Genomic DNA, 21,018 nt, shown 5'->3' with positions numbered 1-21,018 from the left:
ACCTCATAACTTCAGAGTTCCGGGTTCAATCCCAACCACGGTGGTATCTGCATGTGGAGTTTGCTAGTTCTCCCAGTGACCACTTGGGTTTCCGCCCACTGGATGCTCCGTTTTCCTCCCACATCCCAAAGATGTGCTGACAAGTTAACTAGTTGCTGAAAATGAGCCTTATTGTAGGTGCATGACTAGAAGGACCAAAGGAAAGTGAATGGATCTGTGAGAGTTGCAGAGGTACAGGGAAATAAGGAACTTTGTCAGAAGTGGAAAAGAGAAATATATAACCGTCTATCGTTTCTTTCCATTTTCTGTGGCCACCTTCCATGGTGTTACAAACATCAGTGAGAAGTGAGTCTAAATATTGGCAGGAGCTGTCCATGAAAAACAACATGTCTTTCTGAGGAGAAATAATGCAGGCCCTGTGGGAACAGGATTATCGACTTTGTGGGAAACTCAACCAACTCAACTGTGAGAGATCTGTAAACGTAACACACCAGAACTCATGTGGCCATGTTGTGAATTCTAAAACCGATGCAAGGTTAAAAACACAAATTTGTTATTCACCATTCATTTGTCAGAGCATGCAGCAATGGGCCGAAGCAAACATTTGCAGCTTAATGTACTAGTTGATAGAGATCCATTAGTCAATGCAGTGAGTGTTTATGCTGCTCAGAGTTTCAATGTGGCATCAGGTCTTCACAATGTAATGGTCAATGTCTACACCCAACCCCATCTACTAGGGTCCTGAGTGTGAATGCACTATGTTAATTGACAACACTGAGGATCATCAAATGTGTAATGAAACTAGCGCAGTGGTAGAGTGCTGTTTTACATTGCCAGAGACCCGGGTTAGATCCTGACTGTGCAGTCGTTATGGCGCTGTATACCTAAACTAAACTAAACTAAATCACTGGCGTAAAAGACGTAAGAACTGCAGTATATCTTTAAGTGATAAATACCTGAAAACTTTTTTAAAATGAAATAAATAACTTTAAATGTATGAATGGGTGATCAATGGTCAGCGTGGACCCGGTGGGCCTGTGGGGATACACAACCATTCAACTCAACTCAACTCAACCAAAGGGCCTGTTTCCATGCTGATTCTCCAAACAAAAAGTCCAAAGCACTAAAGTTAATTACCACAACTAGATGCATATGGATATTTAACAAGGCGAACAAAGCCAAACTTATTTTTTTATAAAGAAGGACCATCCTTTTCCCTTTGCTTATCTCCGGCCCTACAATTCGCACTGACATCAGTAGGGGAGTGGATTCTACACCAGATCCAACCCTCTGAGGCTCTATAAGGTGCTGGTCAGGCTGCATTTGGAGTACTGTGATACTATTTGGGCTGCATATCTGAGGAAGGATGTCCAGAAGGAGAGGGTCCAGAGGAGGTTTACGAGAATGATTCTAGGAATGAGTGGGTGAGCATATGATGAGCGTTTGACAGCACTGGGCCTCTACTCACTGGAGTTTAGAAGGTTGAGGGGGGACCTCATTGAAACTTACAGAATAATGAAAGGCATAGATAGAGTGGGTGTGGAAAGGATGTTTCCACTGGTGGGAGAGTCTAGGACCAGAGGTCATAGCCTCAGAATTAAAGGGCGCTCTTTTAAAAAGGTGAGGAGGAACTTCTTTATTCAGAGGGTAGTTAATCTGTGGAACAGATTGCCACGGAGGGCTGTGGAGGCCAAGTCAGTGGATATTTTTAAGGCAGAGATAGCCAATTCTTGATTAGAACGGGTGTTAAGGGTTATGGGGAGAAGGCAGGAAAATGGGATTAGGAGGCAGAGATCAGCCATGATTGAATGGCGGAGTAGACTGGATGGGCCAAATGGCCAAATTCTACTCCTATAACTTGTGAACTTGTCCCACGGTAGAACGAGTGCACATTTCTGGCGTTCCATAAGTTCTGAACTTCTGTGTTTTGCCACGTGCACTAAAGTCCTGAACTTATTTTTAAAGTTGAGGGAAATCTTTGAAAGTGGATTGAAGTGGGGGGTCAATATTTTGTTGTTTTTTTTACATTTCTATTAAATGATTATGTAAGCTGAACAAACGGCATGTAATAGTATTTGCAAGTAACAAGTTGGGAGGTTATAATGCAATTATATAAGACATTGGTGTGGCTGCATTTCGAGTATTGTGTTCAGTTCTGGGCACCATGTTATGGGAAAGATGTTGTCAAGTTGGAAAGTGTACAGAGATGATTTACGAGGATGTTGCCAGGACCCGAGGGTCTGAGCAATAGAGAGAGGTTGAGTAGGCTGGGACTTTATTCCTTGGAGCGCAGGTGGATGAGGGGTGATCTTATAGAGGTGTATAAAATCATGAGGGGAACAGATTGGGTAGATGCACAGAGTCTCTTACCCAGAGTAGGGGAATCGAGAACCAGAACACATAGGTTTAAGGTGAAGGGGGAAAGAATTAATAGAAATCTGAGGTGTAACATTTTCACACAAAAGCTGGTGGGTGTGTGGAACGAGCTGCCAGAGGAGATAGTTGAGGCTGGGACTATCGCAATTTTTCAGAAACAATTAGACACAATTAGACATGTTTAGAGGGATTTGGGCCAAACACGGGCTGGTGGGACTAGTGTAGATGGGACATGTTGGTCAGTATGAGCAAGTTGGGCCCTAGGCCCTGTTACCACACTGGATTACTCTATGGCTCAATGCATTTAAACGGCAAGAGTTCAAATGGACTATAAAAGGTAGATTTATGATTTGGTTAAACAGGCTGCAGAAAAGGCTATTAAAAAGCAATTAGATGTTTTATTTCGTACCTGGATTTCATAGGCCGTAAAAACAAAGAGATAATGTGCAATATACCAATCAGCGCATCGTGAGTTGCGAGATATCGGGGTGCATCAAGGGCTTGGTTTGGGAACAGCTCTATCCAAGAATGCAAGATAATGCAGCGAATTGTGGATGCAGTCCATCACCCAAACCAACCTCCCTACCATTGACTCCATTTATACCTCACGCTGCCTCGGCAAGGCCAGCAGCACAATTAAGGATGAGTCGCACCCTGGCCACTCCTTCTTCTCCCCTCTCCCATCAGGCAAAAGGTACAGAGGTGTGAAAACGCACTCCTTGTTTACAGTAATGGAAGGTAGTATTGTGCTGGACTGTACACATGCACTTCAAGCTAACCACTCTGCTCAGAACTGAATTTAGCGACTGTCTCCACTGGAATGAGACATATTGGAGATTAGACCTCCCTTGGAAAGAATTTGCATTTCTAAGACGCCTTTCATGGTCTGAGGATTTGAGCTTTTAAGTCTACAATTGATTTTGAAGGGTTGGAAGGCGCAGCTGATAAACCCACTGCCTTACGGCCTCAAAGTCCCGGGGTCAATCCTGACCTTGGGAGCTCTCTGTGTGAAGTTTGTACGTTCTCCCTGTGACCATATGGGTTTCCACCGGGTGCTCCGGTTTCTCTCCAACATTCCAAAGACGTGCTGGGTTTGTAGGTTAATCAGCTTCTGTAAATTGCCCCTAGGTTGTGGAGAGTGAGATAACATAGAACCAGTGTGATTTTGTGATTGAGTGATCGAATGTCGGCGCGGACTCGTTGGGCCGAAGGGTCTGTTCCCGCGATCTATGACCTATACAAGGAATTGCAAATGCTGGAATCTTGAGCAAAACACAAAGCGCTGGAGGAACTCAGCATGTCAGGCAGCATCTGTGGAGGCAATGGACAGAGGACGTTTTGGGTCAGGACCCTTCTTCTGAAAAAAAATCATGTCAAGTCCTTCCACAGATGCTGACTGACCCATTGAGTTCATCCAGCACTTTCTGTTTTGCTTACAACAGAAAAAGCTTGGATAGATCACTCAGATATTTCCAGCGATGGGGGTTACAGTTGGATAGGGAGACCTTTAAAATTACAGCTGCTTTCACTGGATCAGGAAGAAAATTGTTGGGTGACCTTTAAAGTTACAAAATGATATAAGTAGAAGTAAATTATCTCAGTTGTTCAGCATCATTAATCAAGAGAACTTGCTTTTAGGACAATCACAAGGCTGACAACTTGATTTGTTAAAGCATCTCAGAAGCAAGAAAACCAACAAGGCAAAATCGATTTCTATTTTGATTGTGGGCAATGTAGTAGAATATTGGGCAGCACAATGGCACAGCTAGTACAGCTGCTGCCTCACAGCTCCAGAGACTCCGGTTCGATCCTGACCTCGGGTGTTGTCCGTGTGGGGTTTGTACAATCTCCCCGTGTCAACGAGGGTTGCCTCCCGGTGCTCCGGTTTTCTCCCACATCTCAAAGATGTGCAGGTTTGTTTTTCATTGGCCTCTGAAAAATTGCCCCGAATGGAGAGGGAGTGGATACGAACGTGGGATAGCACAGAACATGATGGATGGTCAGCGTGGAGTCAGTGGGCTGACCGACAGCATGCAGCTTTTAAACAAACTCAACAAGTAAATTGTCCTTTCTTACAAAATTAGGCCTGAGTGCTGATTGATCTTCATGCTTTAGAAGTAGATGGAAATTCCATTTTGTAACTCAGTGCATTTCATTAAACTTCAAACAAAATTGGAATCTAGAGTCTAGAGATACAATGCCCTCCATAATGTTTGGGACAAACACCCATCATTTATTTATTTGCCTCTGTACTCCACAATTTGAGATTTGTAATAGAAAAAATCACATGTGGTTAAAGTGCACATTGTCAGATTTTAATAAAGGCAATTTTTATACATTTTGGTTTCACCATGTAGAAATTACAGCTGTGTTTATACATAGTCCCCCCATTTCAAGACATCATAATGTTTGGGCCACATGGCTTCACTGGTGTTTGTAATTGCTCAGGTGTGTTTAATTGCCTCCTTAATGCAGGTAGAAGAGAGCTCTCAGCACCCAGTCTTTCCTCCAGTCTACCAAAACCTTTGGAAACTTCTAATGCTGTATGTCAACTTGAGGACCAAAGTTGTGCCAATGAAAGTCAAAGAAGCCATTATGAGACTGAGAAACAAGAATAAAACTGTTAGAGACATCAGCCAAACCTTAGGCTTTCCAAAATCAACTGTTTGGAACATCATTAAGAAGAAAGAACGCACTGGACTGGCAGGCCAAGGAAGACCTCCCCAGCTGATGACGGAAGAATTCTCTCTATAATGAAAAATCCCCAAACACCTGTCCAACAGATCATAAACACTCTTCAGGAGTCAAGTGTGAATTTGTCAATGACCAATGTCTGCAGAATACTTCATGAACAGAAATACAGAGGCTACACTGCAAGTGTATAGACACATCCTATCTGCTCAAGGTCAAACAAATACCTCAAAACTCATTGGCTGGCGGTTCATTCTGCAGCAAGACAAAGATCCCAAACATACTACGAGAGCAACAGAGGAGTTTTCCATAGCTAAAAAATGGTAAATTCTTGAGTGGCCAAGTCAATCACTCGATCTGAACCCAATTGAGCATGCCTTTTATATGCTGAAGAGAAAACTGAAGAGGACTAGCCCCCAAAACAAGCATAAGCTAAAGATGGCTGCAACACAGGCCAAAAGAGCATCACCAGAGACGACACCCAGCAACTGGTGATGTCCATGAATTGCAGACTTCAAGCAGTCATTGCATGCAAAGGATATGCAACACAATACTAAACATGACTACTTTCATGTACATGACATTGCTGTGTCCCAAACATTATGGTGCCCTGAAATGGGGGACTATGTATAAACACTGCTGTTTATAAACACATACATGGTGAAACCAAAATGTGTAAAAAAGGCCTTTATTAAAATCTGACAATTCGCACTTTAACCACATACAGCACTGGAGATCCGGATCAAACCCAAGTCTCTGGCGCTGTGAGGCAGCAGATCTACCGACTGCGCTACCGTGCCACCCAACTAATAAATGTTCACCCTGGAAACGATGTCGGGAGCCTCCACCTGCACGGAGACCTGGGGTAGGTGGCGTTTGGGGGCGGGACCCTTCTTCAGACCGATTATGGGACGGTGGGGGAAGCTGGAAGAGAGGGGAGGCAGGACAAAGTCTGGCAGGTAAAACGTGGACACAGGCGAGGGGGTTTTGAAAAGCAGATTGTAGGAATAAATGCCAGAGATTAAAACAAGAAGGTGTGAGATAGAAGGGTTGAAGAGCCGCTTATTGTGGAGCGAGAGAAAGGATTGTGGGGGGAGGGGTAAGAGGAGGGGAGAAATAGGTGCATGTTCAGGGGGGGAGGGGTAAGAGGAGGGGAGAAATAGGTGCATGTTCAGGGGGGGAGGGGTAAGAGGAGGGGAGAAATAGGTGCATGTTCAGGGGGGGAGGGGTAAGAGGAGGGGAGAAATAGGTGCATGTTCAGGGGGGGGGGGGGAGGGTTGTTAGTGGTTATCTAAAATTGGATCATTCAATGTTTATACCTTTGGGTTGTAAGTTACCCAAGTTCTGTTCCTCTAGTTTGCATGTGGCCTTATTCTGGCAATGTTGAAGGCCAACAACAGAAAGGTCAGAATAGGAAGGGGAATTACAGTGGCTGACAAGTGGGAGATCCAGTAGGCCTTGGCGGACTGAGCGCATGTGTTTGGCGAAACGGTCACCGAGTCTTTGCTTGGTCTCGCTCCAGAGATGCTGCCTGACCCACTGGTTACTTCAGCACTTTATGTCCTTGTTTCTCCTCCCTCTATCAGCTCACTCCACCACCACCTTGCTGCTCTTCCCCACCCCCCACCATCCCACGCTTTCTTCTCCCACATGCCTCGCCCGCTACCATTTGATTTCTCACAAGAAGTCGTTGACCTAAACCAGGTTCCTCTCTCCACAGATGCTGCCCGACCTCAGAGACCAGCTGCAGGAAAGCACAACTGCTAGGAAGCCGAGGTGCTACTTTTACTCTTGCTAATTCTTTCTTTCTCCCAGTTTGTGTTGCAGTATGGAAGAACCACCACATGAGGACAGTCACAAACTATTTCATCGTGAATCTGTCATTTGCCGATATTCTCGTTACTATTATCTGCCTGCCTGCCAGTCTTGTGGTTGACATAACTGAGACCTGGTTCTTCGGCCAAGTTCTGTGCAAAGTCATTCCTTACCTACAGGTAATTATTAATCAATTATAAAACTCAAGTGACAATCAATGTCCATGCAAGCTTTCATTACAAGACAGAAACTGCTGGAGTAACTCAGTAGGTCAGGCAGCACCTTTGGAGAATAAGGATATGTGACATTTCAGGCTGGGACCCTTCTGAAACATTACCTATCCGTGTTCTCCAGAGATGCTGCCTGTCCCACTGAGTTACTCCAGCACTTTGTGTCCTTTTGTGTAAACCAGCATCTGCATTTCCTTGATTCTACATGTTTTCATTAAATGAACTAATAGAATTTAATCTGTGCAAGCTACTGGAACTGACAGTTAGATAGTGAATATTGGAAAGCAAAAGTGGCAGCAAACATAAGATACGATATGATACTATAGAACTTTATTTATCCCAGGAAGGAAATTGATTTGCCAACAATTCTGTTGCTATCCCGGGCAAAGCCAGTATAAATTACCCATCTCTGTGTGAGTTTGAGGAGGTGGTGGGGGGCAGATGAATGGGTGCTGTAACATGGGCGGCACACTGGCACAGCAGTAGAGTTGCTGCCTTACACTGCCAGAGACCCGAGTTCAAACCTGACCTCAGGTGCTGTCTATATGAGTTTGTACGTTCTCCCTGTGACCACGTGAGTTTTCTCCGTGTGCTCCAGTTTCCTCCCACATTCCAAAGACGTACACGTTTGTAGGTTAATTGGCTTCTGTAAATTGTTCCTAGTGTGTAGGACAGAACTGGTGTATTGGTGATCATTGGTGGGCGCAGATTCGTTGGGCCGAAGATCCTGTTTCCACTCTATCTCTAAACTAAGCTGATGTCAGCTGAACATTAGGAGTCAAGATGATTGCTGTGGGATTGAAGACCCAGGCCAGGGAAGAGCATCAGATTTAGACACAAAGTGCTGGAGTAACTCAGTGGCTCAGGCAGCCTTCCTGGAGAACATGGATAAGTGATGTTTCGTGTCGGGACCCTTCCTTAGAGCGGGCCTGCCATGATGTAGAGTGCTTCTTCAATCCTTTCTGCCTCTGGGTCTTTTTCTATGGTAGGAGCCTCCAACAAGAACATCGGATTTGTTCACCTGAAAGACACAGTGGCCTCAATGGGCGGCACAGACTCATTTTGCCGAAGGGGCTATTTCCAAATTGTATCTCTCTTAGATGCCAGTGAACCACTGGGCAGCATGGTGGCGCAGTAGTAGAGTTGCTGCCTTACAGCGCCGGAGCCCGGGCCCCGGGTTCAATCATGACTACTGGTGCTTGTCTGTACGCAGTTTGTATGTTCTCCCCGTGACCTGCGTGGGTTTTCTCTGAGATCTTTGGTTTCCTCCCACACTCCAAAGACGTACAGGTTTGTAGGTTAATTGGTTTGGTATAAATGTAAATTGTCCTTAGTGTGTGTAGATAATGTTAATGTGCAGGAATCGCTGGTCGGTGCGGAATCAGTGGGACGAAGGGCCTGTACTGTACCTCTAAACTAAACCAAACTAAAACAAAACCAGATGGAGTTTTAATCCAGTTCAGTCATTGCACCATTACAGTGACTGAGACGAGGGTTTTAATGTCTGCATTGTTTTGCTAACTGATGTTAAATTCCTCAACTGATTCCGACACAAAGTGCTGGAGTAACTCAGCGGGTCAGGCAGCATCTCCGGAGAAAATGTTTCAGGTTGGGGCCTTTCTTCAGACTCGACCCCAGTATGGTGCTTATCCATGTTCACCAGAGATGCTGCCTGACCTGCTGAGTTGCTCCAGAACTTTGTGTCTTTGTTTTGTAAACCAGCATCATTTTGTCCCCAACTGCTGAGGAAGGATATGAACCCTTGGATCATTAATCCAGGTCTCTGTTTCTGCCTGGAAGCACTGCTACTGTTTTACATAGGGCAGTACATAGAAAACTGATGGGTTACAGAGACATATACGGTACAGAAACAGACCCTTGGGGCGAACTTGCCCATGGTGTTCAAATACTCCATCTACACTAATCCTACGTGCCTGCAGTTGGCCCATAACCCACTGTAATAGAGTCTGGAAACAGGCCCTACGGCCAAACTTGCCCTGCCAACCAAGAAGCCCCATCTACTCTGGCCCCACCAGCCCCTGTTTGGCCCACATCCATCTAAAATATAATAGTCATACGCGGCATGGAAACAGGCCCTTCGGCCCAACTTGGAAAGTTGAGGGAAAGCTCTGCCTGAAATGTTTGCCCCGTTCAAGCCATTTACAGACAACGACTTTGAAGAGGTGAGATGTAATGAGCCTTGTTTTGTGTGCTGCAGACGGTGGCGGTTTCTGTGTCTGTACTGACGCTCAGCTGCATCGCTCTGGACCGCTGGTATGCGATATGCCACCCACTGATGTTCAAGAGCACGGCCAAGCGAGCACGGAGCAACATAGTCATGATATGGATCGTGTCCTGTGTCTTAATGATTCCCCAGGCAATCGTCATGGAGTGCAGCATCATGGTGCCAGAACTAGCCAACAAAACACTTCTATTCACCATCTGCGATGAGCATTGGAAAGGTAAAATACTATTTCTACTGAAATAAAGCTCAGATTTTGTAATTAATAGCATAAGAATGCAGACTGCCATGATAATCATTTTACGTTTTAATCAGAAAAAAAGCCCTTCAGCCCACAAAGTCCATGCTGACTCTTAAGCGGCCATCTTTGTACTAATCCACATTATACCCCCTCATCCCATTCACACGGGGCGGCAAAGTGGCGCAGCAGTAGAGTTGCTGCCTTACAGCGAATGCAGCGCCGGAGATCTGGGTTCGATCCCGACTACGGGTGCTGTCTGTACGGAGTTTGTACGTTCTCCCCGTGACCTGTGTGGGTTTTCTCTGAGATCTTTGGTTTCCTCCCACAGTCCAAAGATGTACAGGTATGTAGGTTAATCGGCTTGGTAAATGTAAAAATTGTCCCTAGTGGTAGACTGATCCAGAAGATTAAGATGCTTGGGATCAATGGGTGATTGTAGGGACATAGATGTTTTGCAGGTAGAAGGGATTAGTTTAATGTGATATCATGTTCAGCACAAACTTCATGGGACAAAGGGCCCGTAACATGTGTTGGACTGTACTGCTGCAGCTGTAATTCTTTCATCAAGTGGAATTTCTATCTTATAAAAATAAAAACACCTTTGGGATACTAAGTCCTCATGCTTAGTCAGCAGTTCATGAAAAGTCCCAGATTGTCCAAACAGAGTTATGTTCTGTTAATACTTTTCACACGGTACTAAGATCAGTCATCAATATTATGTTTCATTTTGTGTAGTGCGTTGAATAAATTATTCTTAAACGTGTCACTTGGGTGTTTTATTCACTCAAGAGGAAGTAAAATTTTAGGTTAAAACCATGAAACGGATCAGTACTTTTGTAATCTGAAAAGAATCATTGATTGCAGTTGTGTTCCATTTTAAGGCGTGGTTTTGGTAATGCTTTGATGTTCCATTTCAGATGATATTTACGCCAAGGTGTATCATATCTGCTTTTTCATTGTGACGTACATGGGCCCTTTATGTCTGATGATTTTGGCTTACTTTCAAATATTTCGGAAGCTTTGGTGCCGACAGGTGAGCTCACGGTAACACCACCGACAGGAAAGTTGTTGTTGGGTTAGTGAAAAGGCCGCCACTCATGGAGATCTCTCACTGAAATTGCAGATTCCAGGCACTTTCTCGGTCATACAGAGGAACTGGAAGCCCCTTGCCCTGCAGTGCCCCTCGCAACGAGGCCGCAAAGACCAAACCAGGTCCAGAACCCGCTGTGTGGCAGCAGAAATCAAACAGATCCAAGCGAGGAGAAAAACTGCACGCATGCTCGTGGTGGTTTTGATTTTCTTTGCACTTTGCTACCTTCCAATCAGCGTCCTAAACATCCTGAAAAGGTGAGTGGATTCATTTTCAGGAGAACGCAAATACCATGCCAATTTGAGCACATTTGTAATTTAGTTTAGAGATGCAGCGTAGAAACAGGTCCTGCGGCCCACCGAGTCCACGCCTACCTACGAACACCCGCTTGCACCGGTTCTATGTGTTATCCCACTTTCTCATCCACTCCCTACGCACTAGGGGCAATTTAGAGGTGCAAATTGACCCACAAACCAAAGCACCCGGAGGAAACCCGCACGGTCACCGGGAAAACGTGCAAATTCCACACAGGACCTGAGGTCAGGATCGAACCTGGGTCTCTGGCACTGTGAGGCAGCAGTGCTACCTTTGGTGGTGCCAGAAGGCTTGATTTTACAGACTATTGAATACTCAGTAAACCTAGCACACTTTTAATTCACTTTTTTTTAAAAAGATGTTAATGAGTGGGATAATACCTTTTCCAGTGAAACGGGGTGAGTTTGGAGGGAGTTCGGGAAACGGGGTCCCCATGAGTTTAAAGGGAGTGATGGGAAACCAAGCTGTGGAGAGGTCCAAGAATCGCAGGATGTGAGGTCCCGGTGTGTTTGCCAGGAGCGGGGAAACCGGGGCTCCAGTGAGTTTATGAGGAGCACGAGTAATGGAGCCTTGGAGAATCTAGAGGAAGCGTGGAAAACATGGTCCTAGTGAGATTTATGAAGTGGAGGGGTCCCAGTTAGATTAAAAGGAGTGCAGGAAACTAAACGTGGTCACCCAGCTACTGTGCCTTCAGGATTTCTGAACAATCGGATAGCGGATTGTTGGAACTTTATTCATTCTCACTCAGTATACATCCAGACAGTGCCTGACACAATGCAGATGTACAATGATACATCCACACAAACCAGGTATTATTGCAAAGCCCTTGGTATTTTTTTAACTTATTTATTATCTTTGAAAATGACCGCATTTAACTAACTAAGAGTAATGTATTCGGAGACACAAGGAACTGTGGATGATAGTTTACCAAAAAATCACAAAGTGCCGGAGTAACTCGGCGGGTCAGGCAGCATCTCTGGGGGATGTGGGTCGGTGACGTTTCGGATCAGGACCTTTCCTCAGAGTAATGCATTCGGTATTTTTTCAAAAAGCACCTTGGCAATATGACCAAAAGCTCATCTAATGAAAGTGAAGTTGCAAGGTCAATTGAAAATAAAGGAGATTATAGAAAGACATTAATCAGCAGCTTTGACAACTGATTTCAGCTGAAATTGACTGCTGCTGGTATTTTGCTGTCATTAATAGACTTCTTGAGGGAATTATCAAATGGATCTTCATCACAATCTCAAGAACAGTGAATTATGTTGAGAAGTAGGTGTTCATATGAAAGGGTTTCAGGAATTTGAGGCCTGGGACATCTCACCAGTATTGGTTAGATAAAAATAACGCAACACTGATCAGAGTGTAAATTAGGAATGGACATTGTGAATGATTGAAAGTACTAACACTGTGGTCATTATCAGGTGGATGTTAGCTACACAATTAAGCCTAATATTCTTGTGATTTTAGCAAATAAAGGAAAGCTGTTGGAGGAACTCAGAGGGCCAGGCAACATCTCTGGAGGGAAATGGGCAGTTGACATTTTAATGTAGTTTAGTTTCATTTAGAGATACTATGCGGAAACAGGCCCTTCGGCCCACCAAGTCCACGCAGACCAGCGATCCCCGCACACTAACACTATGCTACACACACTAGGCACAATTTACAATTTTACCAGGCCAATTAGCCTACAATCCTGCACGTCTTATAAGTGTGGGAGGGAACCGGAGATCCCGGAGAAAACCCACGTATGTTACGGGGAGAACGTACAAACTCCGCACAGACAAGCACCCTTAGTCAGGATCAAACCCGGGTCACTGGAACTTAAGACAGCAACTCTAACACTGCGCCATCGTGGTCGAGACCCTTTAGTTGAAGTGGATGAAGGGTCCCGATCTGAAACTTCAACTGGCCATTCCCTCCACAGATGCTGCTGACTCGCTGAGTTCTTCCCGCAGCTCCCCCTGATTCCAGCATCTGTCATCTCTTGTGCCACCAATCTTGCTTTTATTGGCTTTGTAACTTTGAAATAATTCAATTATAATTAGATTAGTATGCAAAGCGAAAGAAAGCCTTGGTACTAATCGCTCTTTAATTATCTCCTTTGTTCAACAGAGTTTATAAACAGCATGAAATGTGACATCAATTTTTAATGTCCGGTCTTATCTTAAATAAATGTATCTGTCCATCAAGCAGTTGTAAAACAGGAAATGGCACAATAGTTTGTGAGGAAGCTTTAATGGGAAATTTAACATTCATTTGGTCACGGATTCCATATTATTTTTCTCCTTCAAAAGATTGCAACCAACAAAGCATTTGATGACTTTGTTGAAAATATTTATCCGTGAGTGTGAGATGCATATCTCATCTCACATTTCATTATTGCTTTGGAGATGGTGCTTTTATTTGTGTGAGTCAATGTAGATTTACGAATTCTTGCATCAAACCCTGATCAAAAGCATGCAGACCTCAGGACTAACATGGCCAGGTGACAACTACAACAAAAATGTTCTGGACCCCACTCCAGTCGTTAGAGTGATCTGCCAAAAGCATTCCATGATAAACCAGATAATTGTCACTGCATACTGCAGCAAGAAAGAGGCAGACACAAGGAACTACTGATGCTGGTTTACCAAAAATGACAAAAAAAGTACTAGAGTAACTCAGCAGGTCAGGCATCATCACTGCAGAACATGGAAAGGCAATCTTTCAGGTCGGGACCCTTCATCAGACTGATTGTAGTTAGCAGGGAAGAAAGTTGGAAAAGAGAGATGAAAGCGGGTCAAATTCTGACGTGATAGGTGGATACAGGTGTGGGGGGGAGTTTGATTAGCAGATGCTTGGGCAAAGGCTGGAGGTTTAGTTTAGTTTAGAGATACAGCATAGAAACAGGCCTTTCAGGCCACCAAGTCCATGCTGACCATCCTTCGCCCATTCGCACTCATTCGATCCCACTTTCTTATTCACTCCCAACATACTAGCAGCAATTAACTGCTGCTAGAGGCCAGTTAGCCTACAGATTCGCATGTCTTTGGGATGTGGGAGGAAAGTGGAGCACCCGGTGGAAACTCTCGTGGGCACAGTTAGAAAGTGTAAATCCAATCAGACAGCACGTGGGCACAGTTAGAAAGTGAAAATCCAATCAGACGAGGTCAGGATCGAACTTGGGTCCCTGATGCTGTGAGGCAGCAGCATTACCATTTGTGCTATGTACTGCCAGTGTTTGTAGAATTCTCTTTAAGGCCTTTCAAATTAAATTTACGTTTGTGGTCTGTCCCTGTAATGGGAACTCAGCAACTGATTCTGCCTTTTGTTTCCGCATTCCACAGAGTGTTTGGGACTTTCAACAATATTAATGACAGGGCAACACTCTACGCATTGTTCACCTTCTCACACTGGCTGGTCTATGCCAACAGCGCAGCTAATCCTATCATTTATAATTTTTTGAGTGGTAAGTTCCTTATTATAATTCTTTGGCTTGTGTTACCTCAATAACTGAATTTACTTTTAAACATAGATTTGTAATTAAGTTTAAATTGTTCGCAAATTGTTTGCACCATTGTTTGAATTTGAACAAATGCTTAAGAAATAATTATGTTCATCGGTAATGTTTCCAAATTTGAAGCAGTTGATGAACTATTTGGCAGTCGCCATGGTACCAGGTTCAATTTCAGGGTTGAAGAAAGTACAGGAAAGAGAAGAGATGCCTCATTGTAATGAAATAACAAGGAACCGCAGATGGTGGTTTGCCAAAGAAAGACTCAAAATGCTGGAGTAACTCAGCGGGTCGGGCAGAATTTCTTGAGAAAGTTAGTTGACGTTTTGGGCTGGGATCCTTTAGACTTTAAACTCTGGAGATACAGTGTGGAAACAGGTCTTTCACCCGACCGAGTCTATGCCAACCAGCAATCACCCGGTACAATTAGCACTATCCTACACTCTCTGGCGCTGTAAGGCCTCAACTCTATTGCTGCGCCACTGTGCTGCCGTAGGTCTGGGTCTGAGTCTGAAGAAGTCCCAACCCAAAACCTATCCATGTCTTGAAAAAGGTTGCCTGACCCGTTGAATTACTCCAGCATTTTGTGTCTTTCTCATTATAATGAGTTCCTTTGCACAGAAGGAGGCTGAGGGGTGACCTTACAGAGGTTTACAAAGTCACGAGGGGCATAGATAAGGTGTTGGTCACAGTCTTAACTTTTCCTATCCACGTATTCAATAGGGTAGGGATGAATTGGACAGTATCCTAGCATATGGAAGGACAGTTCAGAAACCTGATAACATTGAGCACAAAATTCACCCTTTCAGACAAACTGGATAGGATAACGCCGTATTAGATGAAGACATACAAAACTGTGTTTTTGCCTGCTGTTATTTGCTAAAAGTATTTGTAGGTTGAAGAGAATTATTGAACTTGCTGGTCTTTAGGGACGCTGTTGAACAAGGCAAAGTAGATAAGCGCAGGATTTGAACAATGTTGCTGATAGCCAGCAGGCTCTTTGACCAAGATGACTGTTCCAGTTCAATAACACCTAGTCTTGTCTCCCGGAGATGAGACTGAGAACAGCACTGAGAATATTGATGTGTAGCCAAGATTGATTCCCATTACACTCCTTCAGCAGGCATCACACTGGATCAGATTTTGGCAAGATGACAAGTAATGTTGAAAAAGAAATTGATTTGCAGACCTTGAAACAAGTAATAGGACATTTTCAAAAGGAGAGTGCAGTCCAAACCTCTCATCTACCTTACTGGAGACCTTTTGGACTTTCTTTAATTAGACTTTATCGGACTTCATTGTTATATCTTTGCGCTAAATATTTTGTTTAATTTAGTTTAGATATAGCGTGGAAACAGGCCCTTCAGCCCATCATGCCATCCAACGATCACCCGGCACACCAGTACTATCCTCCACACTGGGGGCAATTTAAATGTTTTTACCAAAGCCAATTAATCTACAAACCTGTAAATCTTTGGAGTGTGGGAGGGAACTGGAGCACCCAGAGAAAACCCACACGATCATAGGGAGAACATATAAACTCCATACAGATAGCACCGGAGGTCAGGATTAAATCTGGGTCTCTGGCGCTGTAAGGCAGCAGTTCTACCACTGCACCGCAGTGCCGTTATAATTGTTATACTCTTTATCCATTAAATGTGCACTGTGGACGGCCTGATTGTATTCATGCATAGTCTTTTTCTTGACTGCAAAGCATGCAAACAAATGCATTAGTTTTAGTTTAGTTTTAGTTTTAGTTTTGTTTATTTTTAGTTTAGTTTATTATTGCCACGTGTACCAAGGTACAGTGAACAGCTTTTACTTGCGTGCTATCCAGTCAACGAAAAGACGATACCGGACACTTTTCACTGTATCAGTACGTGACAATAATAAACTAAACTAAACTAAACTAAACTAAATCTCCTTGTTACTTCCCTGTATTCCTAAATAGGCCTCTTAAACATTGGATGGGTCAGTGGCAAAGGTTTTGGTGAGGAAGTGTTCATGTTCTATGCAGTCTGCCCGCATTGCTGGAGGTTAAATGGCAACAAGTTTGAGATTGATGCATAACAGTGTGTTAATGTGGGAAGTCCAGAATTTTTTGGGTAATCTTTGCCAACATCCTACTGACTACCTTCCAACTTGGCATCCTCATGGATCCAGCAGGGGTTGAAACTCTACAAATCACCAAATAAACACACAAAGTGTGGAATAACTCAGTGAGTCAGGCAGCATCTCTGCAGAGCATGTACAGGTAACATTTTGGATCCCTTCCATGGATAAGTGACGTTTCAGGTGAGGACCCTTCGGAAGGTGATATTTGCGATTGGGGCACTTATGGAGGTAACATTACGGGTCAGGACCCTTCCATGGATAGGTGACGTTTTCAGACAGGACCTTTCGGAAGAGACGCTACCTGACCCATGGAGTTACTCCAGCACTTTGCGTTGTTTTTTTTGTAAACCAGCATCTGCAGTTCTTTGTATCCACAAATTCACCAACACTTACAGTCTGAAGAAGGGTCTCGACCCGAAACGTCGCCCATTCCTTCTCTCCCGAGATGCTGCCTGACCTGCTGAGTTACTCCAGCATTTTGTGAATAAACACTTACATGATTGATATAAGAAGATAACTGCAGATGCTGGTACAAATCGAAGGTATTTATTCACAAAATGCTGGAGTAACTCAGCAGGTCAGGCAGCATCTCGGGAGAGAAGGAATGGGTGACGTTTCGGGTCGAGACCCTTCTTCAGACTGATCAATTCCGTCAGACATGATTGATTCCGTCTGAAAAACTAGTGCCCGGTTAGACTGGAGAAGAAGCGTGAAGGGAGACCTTAATGTTATATCTCGCACTAAATGTTGTACCCTTTATTCTTTATCTGTGCACTGTGGATTGTATTCATGTATAGTCTTTTCTTTGACTGGATAGTGATGCAAACAAAAGCTTTTCCCTGTACCTCGCTCGGTACACATGACAATAATAAACTAAATTGATTGAGAGAGTTCTGCTCTTTTTCTTGAAGGCAAATTCCGGGAAGAGTTTAAAACGGCGTTTTCCTGCTTTGAGCAAAGAGACGGTCGGAGCGAGGAGCCACTCAGCAGGGGGAGGGCGAGCACGGGGAGCCGCAAGTCGCTGACCACGCAGACCTGCCACAACAACGTTTCCAAAACCGCGGAGCAAGTGGTGCTTGCGAACGTGACAACGCTGCAGTCCAGCACTTTCACTGCCATTAAAGACTGGTGACCGTGACAATGCTGTGCGTCTCCATTAAAGATCCGCTCGAGGACGTCTCGCTGCATCGCAAGAACAAAGCCGAGGCCGTGTGTGGTGATCGGTGACAATATTTTGGACTTGTGCATCACATCATTAAAGCTCACGGTGACAGAGAACGAGATTCCTCCTCTGATATCAAGAGATGGAAGGACAAGAATCAGAGAATGCATGCAATAGGTGGGAGCTGCTGAAACCTCGTGACCACGGTGACACCGAATTACCTGGACAACCTGTTGCACCCCCCTTCACTTTCACCACATGCCAGCTAAATACACTTTTTCAGACGGGATATACACACTCAGAACGTGAAACCTTTCATTGGACTTGCATCAGGCAGTGCAGTTCATATTGCAACTCACTGCATTCCTCCTCAGTGCTCTCTTGTCCCTGGTTCCACGTCTCAGCTCCCCTAACAACCACCTTGTCTACCTGTCCCGCTTTACCCCTCCTTCATGGCCTATCTTCTGTTCTCTCTGAGGACGTGTAGCCCCCTTGGGATGTCCTCTCTTGCACCCCACCTCCATGTAATGGATGGGACCTTGTGATGCCCCCTTGGGATGTCCTCTCTTGCACCCCACCGCCATGTAATGGATGGGACCTTGAGATGCTAAACCAAGCCACTGAGCACCACTACCACAGGGTCCATAAGCATAACATCACCTGTTAAATGCAGGTATTGTTCAAGTGTGACAGAGGCTGCTCAATGCCCCAACATTACCCTCACACTAAGGTTGAAAGGTTGCTTCTGTGACTGCAATGGGCTGTAAAATTGGTTCATATTGTTCACGTTCGTTCTTTCATTTTGCATTCATTTCGATGAGAGCAAAAGGCAGTGATATTTTCTACAAATGAGAGCAGAACACAGGGACCTTGGTGAGCACACCCTTCCTGTTGTTCTCCCTGTGGACTGCGGGAAGCATAGGTGGGCTAAGGCCGCTACATTTTTCCCAACTGACGTGTGCCATTGCGACTGTAAGAAGGCAGGGGACTTCCTCCTCCATTCTGGCTGCAGTTCGAAGAGGGGCCACCAGAGGGCACACTTTACCACCATCTCCCTTAACCCTGTCCTCATCGCAAAGAAATGCACCATTGAAGAGTGCTGTCCAAAACTGGGTAAAACTCATGACTGGGATTTTAATGTCAAATCTTGTAAAATAAAGTCATAAATCAATCATTACAACATTTGGAATCACAATACTATAGTTGTTATAAGGGACCCAGTGGATCGCACGGCCTGGAAGGGGGAACCCGCCGATCTGGCCCCTGCTCATCCCCCGAAGTGCAGAGACCGGGAGGATGGAGTCGGTGATGATGACGGATGCGATCATGGGGCAAGGCCGGTCAGAGAGGAGAGGAAACGGCGGTCTGACCAACCCCGCCCACGAGGTCAGCTGCAGGAGGCGCCCCCGGAAAGCAAAGGTGGACGGGCGAGGAGAGGGACGTCGGTTCGCTGCTCGATCTGCACGTCCACGGAAGGCAATGGCTGGAGGCCCGCAGCAGCCTGGGGCTTGCCTGGAACAGCCACGTTCATAACCACTAGAGCGCGGACTGGTCTATGAAAATGGTGGCAAAACATGTCGCCTCTTGCATGCGGGTTCAGTATACTTGCTCAATGGGAATGTGCTTGGGTATGGCAATACTCTACTGGACTGTTTGTAAGAAAAGAACTTCACTGAGCGTTTACATTTAGCACATGTGACATTAAAAGCAGCATTAAGCCATTGAACCATTGGAATGGTCGCTGCCTAGATTAGGGGCTATTAGCTACGAGGAGTGGTTGGACAGACTTGGGTTGTTTTCTCTTGAGCATCGGAGGTTGAGGGGAGACCTCATAGAAGTACATAATGTTATGAGAGGCATAGATCAGGTAGGCTGTCATGAGCTTTTTCCTAGGGTGAAAATGTCAAACACTACAGGCCATAGGTTTAAGACAAAAGGGGCAAAGTTTCAAGGAGTTGTGCTGGGGCACATTTTTCACACAGCGAGTGGTGGGGGCCTGGATTGCGTTGCCAGGGATGGTGGTGGAGGCAGATAAGATAGTGGTGTTTAAGAGGCTTTTAGATAGGCACTTGGATATGCAGGGAATTGAGGGATATCGATCATGTGCAGGCAGACGAGATTAGTTTATGTTGTCATTGGTTTCGGCACAGACATTGCAGGCTGAAGGGCCTGTCCTGTGCTGTCCTGTTCTATGTATGTCCATTAATCTATTAGATAGTTGACATTTAGCACATATTTGTTGAGGATTCACCATCTCTGCAGCCATGTCTTTGGTGTAGGAGCTCCACATGCTGGGTGGAAGCAGAGGTTGTGACAACAAAGCAGGAAAAGGTCTAGGAAACTTGGGTGGGGTGGCACTGTGATACAGGTAGTGGAGTCACTGCCGCACAGTTCCAGAGACCGGAGTTTAATTCTGCCTGCTTGGAGCGTGCATGTTCTCCGTGTCTGTATTGCAGGATTTGACTGTATTGCAGCATTGCACAGATTGAGGCCCATGGTTCCATCTCCTTGTAGAAACAAAGAACTGCAAATGCTGGTTAATGCACAAAAGGACACAAAGTGCTGGAGTAATTCAACATGCCAGGCAGCATCCCTGGAGAACGTGAATAGGTGACGTTTCAGGTGGGGACCCTTCCTCAGACGGTTGTAGGGGGAAGCGGGGTAGAAAGCTGAGAAAGAGAAGAGGTGGGACAAAGCCTGGCAGATTTCTGCCCCGCTCCCCCCTCCTCCCCCCCCCCCCCCAACACCAGTGGGAGAGTCTAGGGCTAGAGAGGTCAGCCCCAGAATTAAAGGACATTCTTTTAGGAAAGAGATGAGGAGAAATTTCTTTAGTCGGAGGGTGGTGAATCTGTGGAATTCTTTGCCACAGGAGGCTGTGGAAGCCAAGTCAGTGGATATTTTTAAGGCAGAGATAGATAGATTCTTGATTAGTACGGGCGTCAGGGGTTATGGGGAGAAGGCAGGAGAATGGGGTTAGGAGGGAGAGATAGATCAGCCATGATTGAATGGTGGAGTAGACTTGATGGGCCGAATGGCCTAATTCAACCCTATCACTTTTGACCTTAATCAGTCTGAAGAAGAGACACAACACAGAACATCACCTATCCATCTTCTCCAGAAATGTTGCCGGGCCCTCTGAGTTACTCTAGCAGTTTGTGTCCTTTTATGTAAACCATCATCTATAGTTCCTTGTTTCTACATCTTGGATTCTCAGTGAGCCTCACACAGCAGGTGAACATGCCCTT

General features: G+C 45.1%; 1 protein-coding gene across 1 annotated transcript in view; it reads left to right on the top strand.

The window, feature by feature from the left end:
• The window catches only part of hcrtr2 (hypocretin (orexin) receptor 2), a 43,789-nt gene extending 24,975 nt beyond the window's left edge, over positions 1 to 18,814 (top strand). The window contains exons 2-7 of the mRNA XM_078399172.1: positions 6,883 to 7,061; positions 9,331 to 9,574; positions 10,513 to 10,628; positions 10,719 to 10,942; positions 14,330 to 14,451; positions 17,523 to 18,814. Coding sequence (XP_078255298.1) covers positions 6,883 to 7,061; positions 9,331 to 9,574; positions 10,513 to 10,628; positions 10,719 to 10,942; positions 14,330 to 14,451; positions 17,523 to 17,743 — 1,106 coding nt within the window. The 3' untranslated portion in view covers positions 17,744 to 18,814. The remainder of the gene's footprint in view (positions 1 to 6,882; positions 7,062 to 9,330; positions 9,575 to 10,512; positions 10,629 to 10,718; positions 10,943 to 14,329; positions 14,452 to 17,522) is intronic.
• The last annotated feature ends 2,204 nt before the right edge of the window (positions 18,815 to 21,018 follow it).

The sequence above is a fragment of the Rhinoraja longicauda genome, chromosome 5, assembly GCF_053455715.1.
Source record: "Rhinoraja longicauda isolate Sanriku21f chromosome 5, sRhiLon1.1, whole genome shotgun sequence".
NCBI lineage: Eukaryota > Metazoa > Chordata > Chondrichthyes > Rajiformes > Arhynchobatidae > Rhinoraja > Rhinoraja longicauda.
This window is presented reverse-complemented; position numbering and strand designations above follow the sequence as displayed.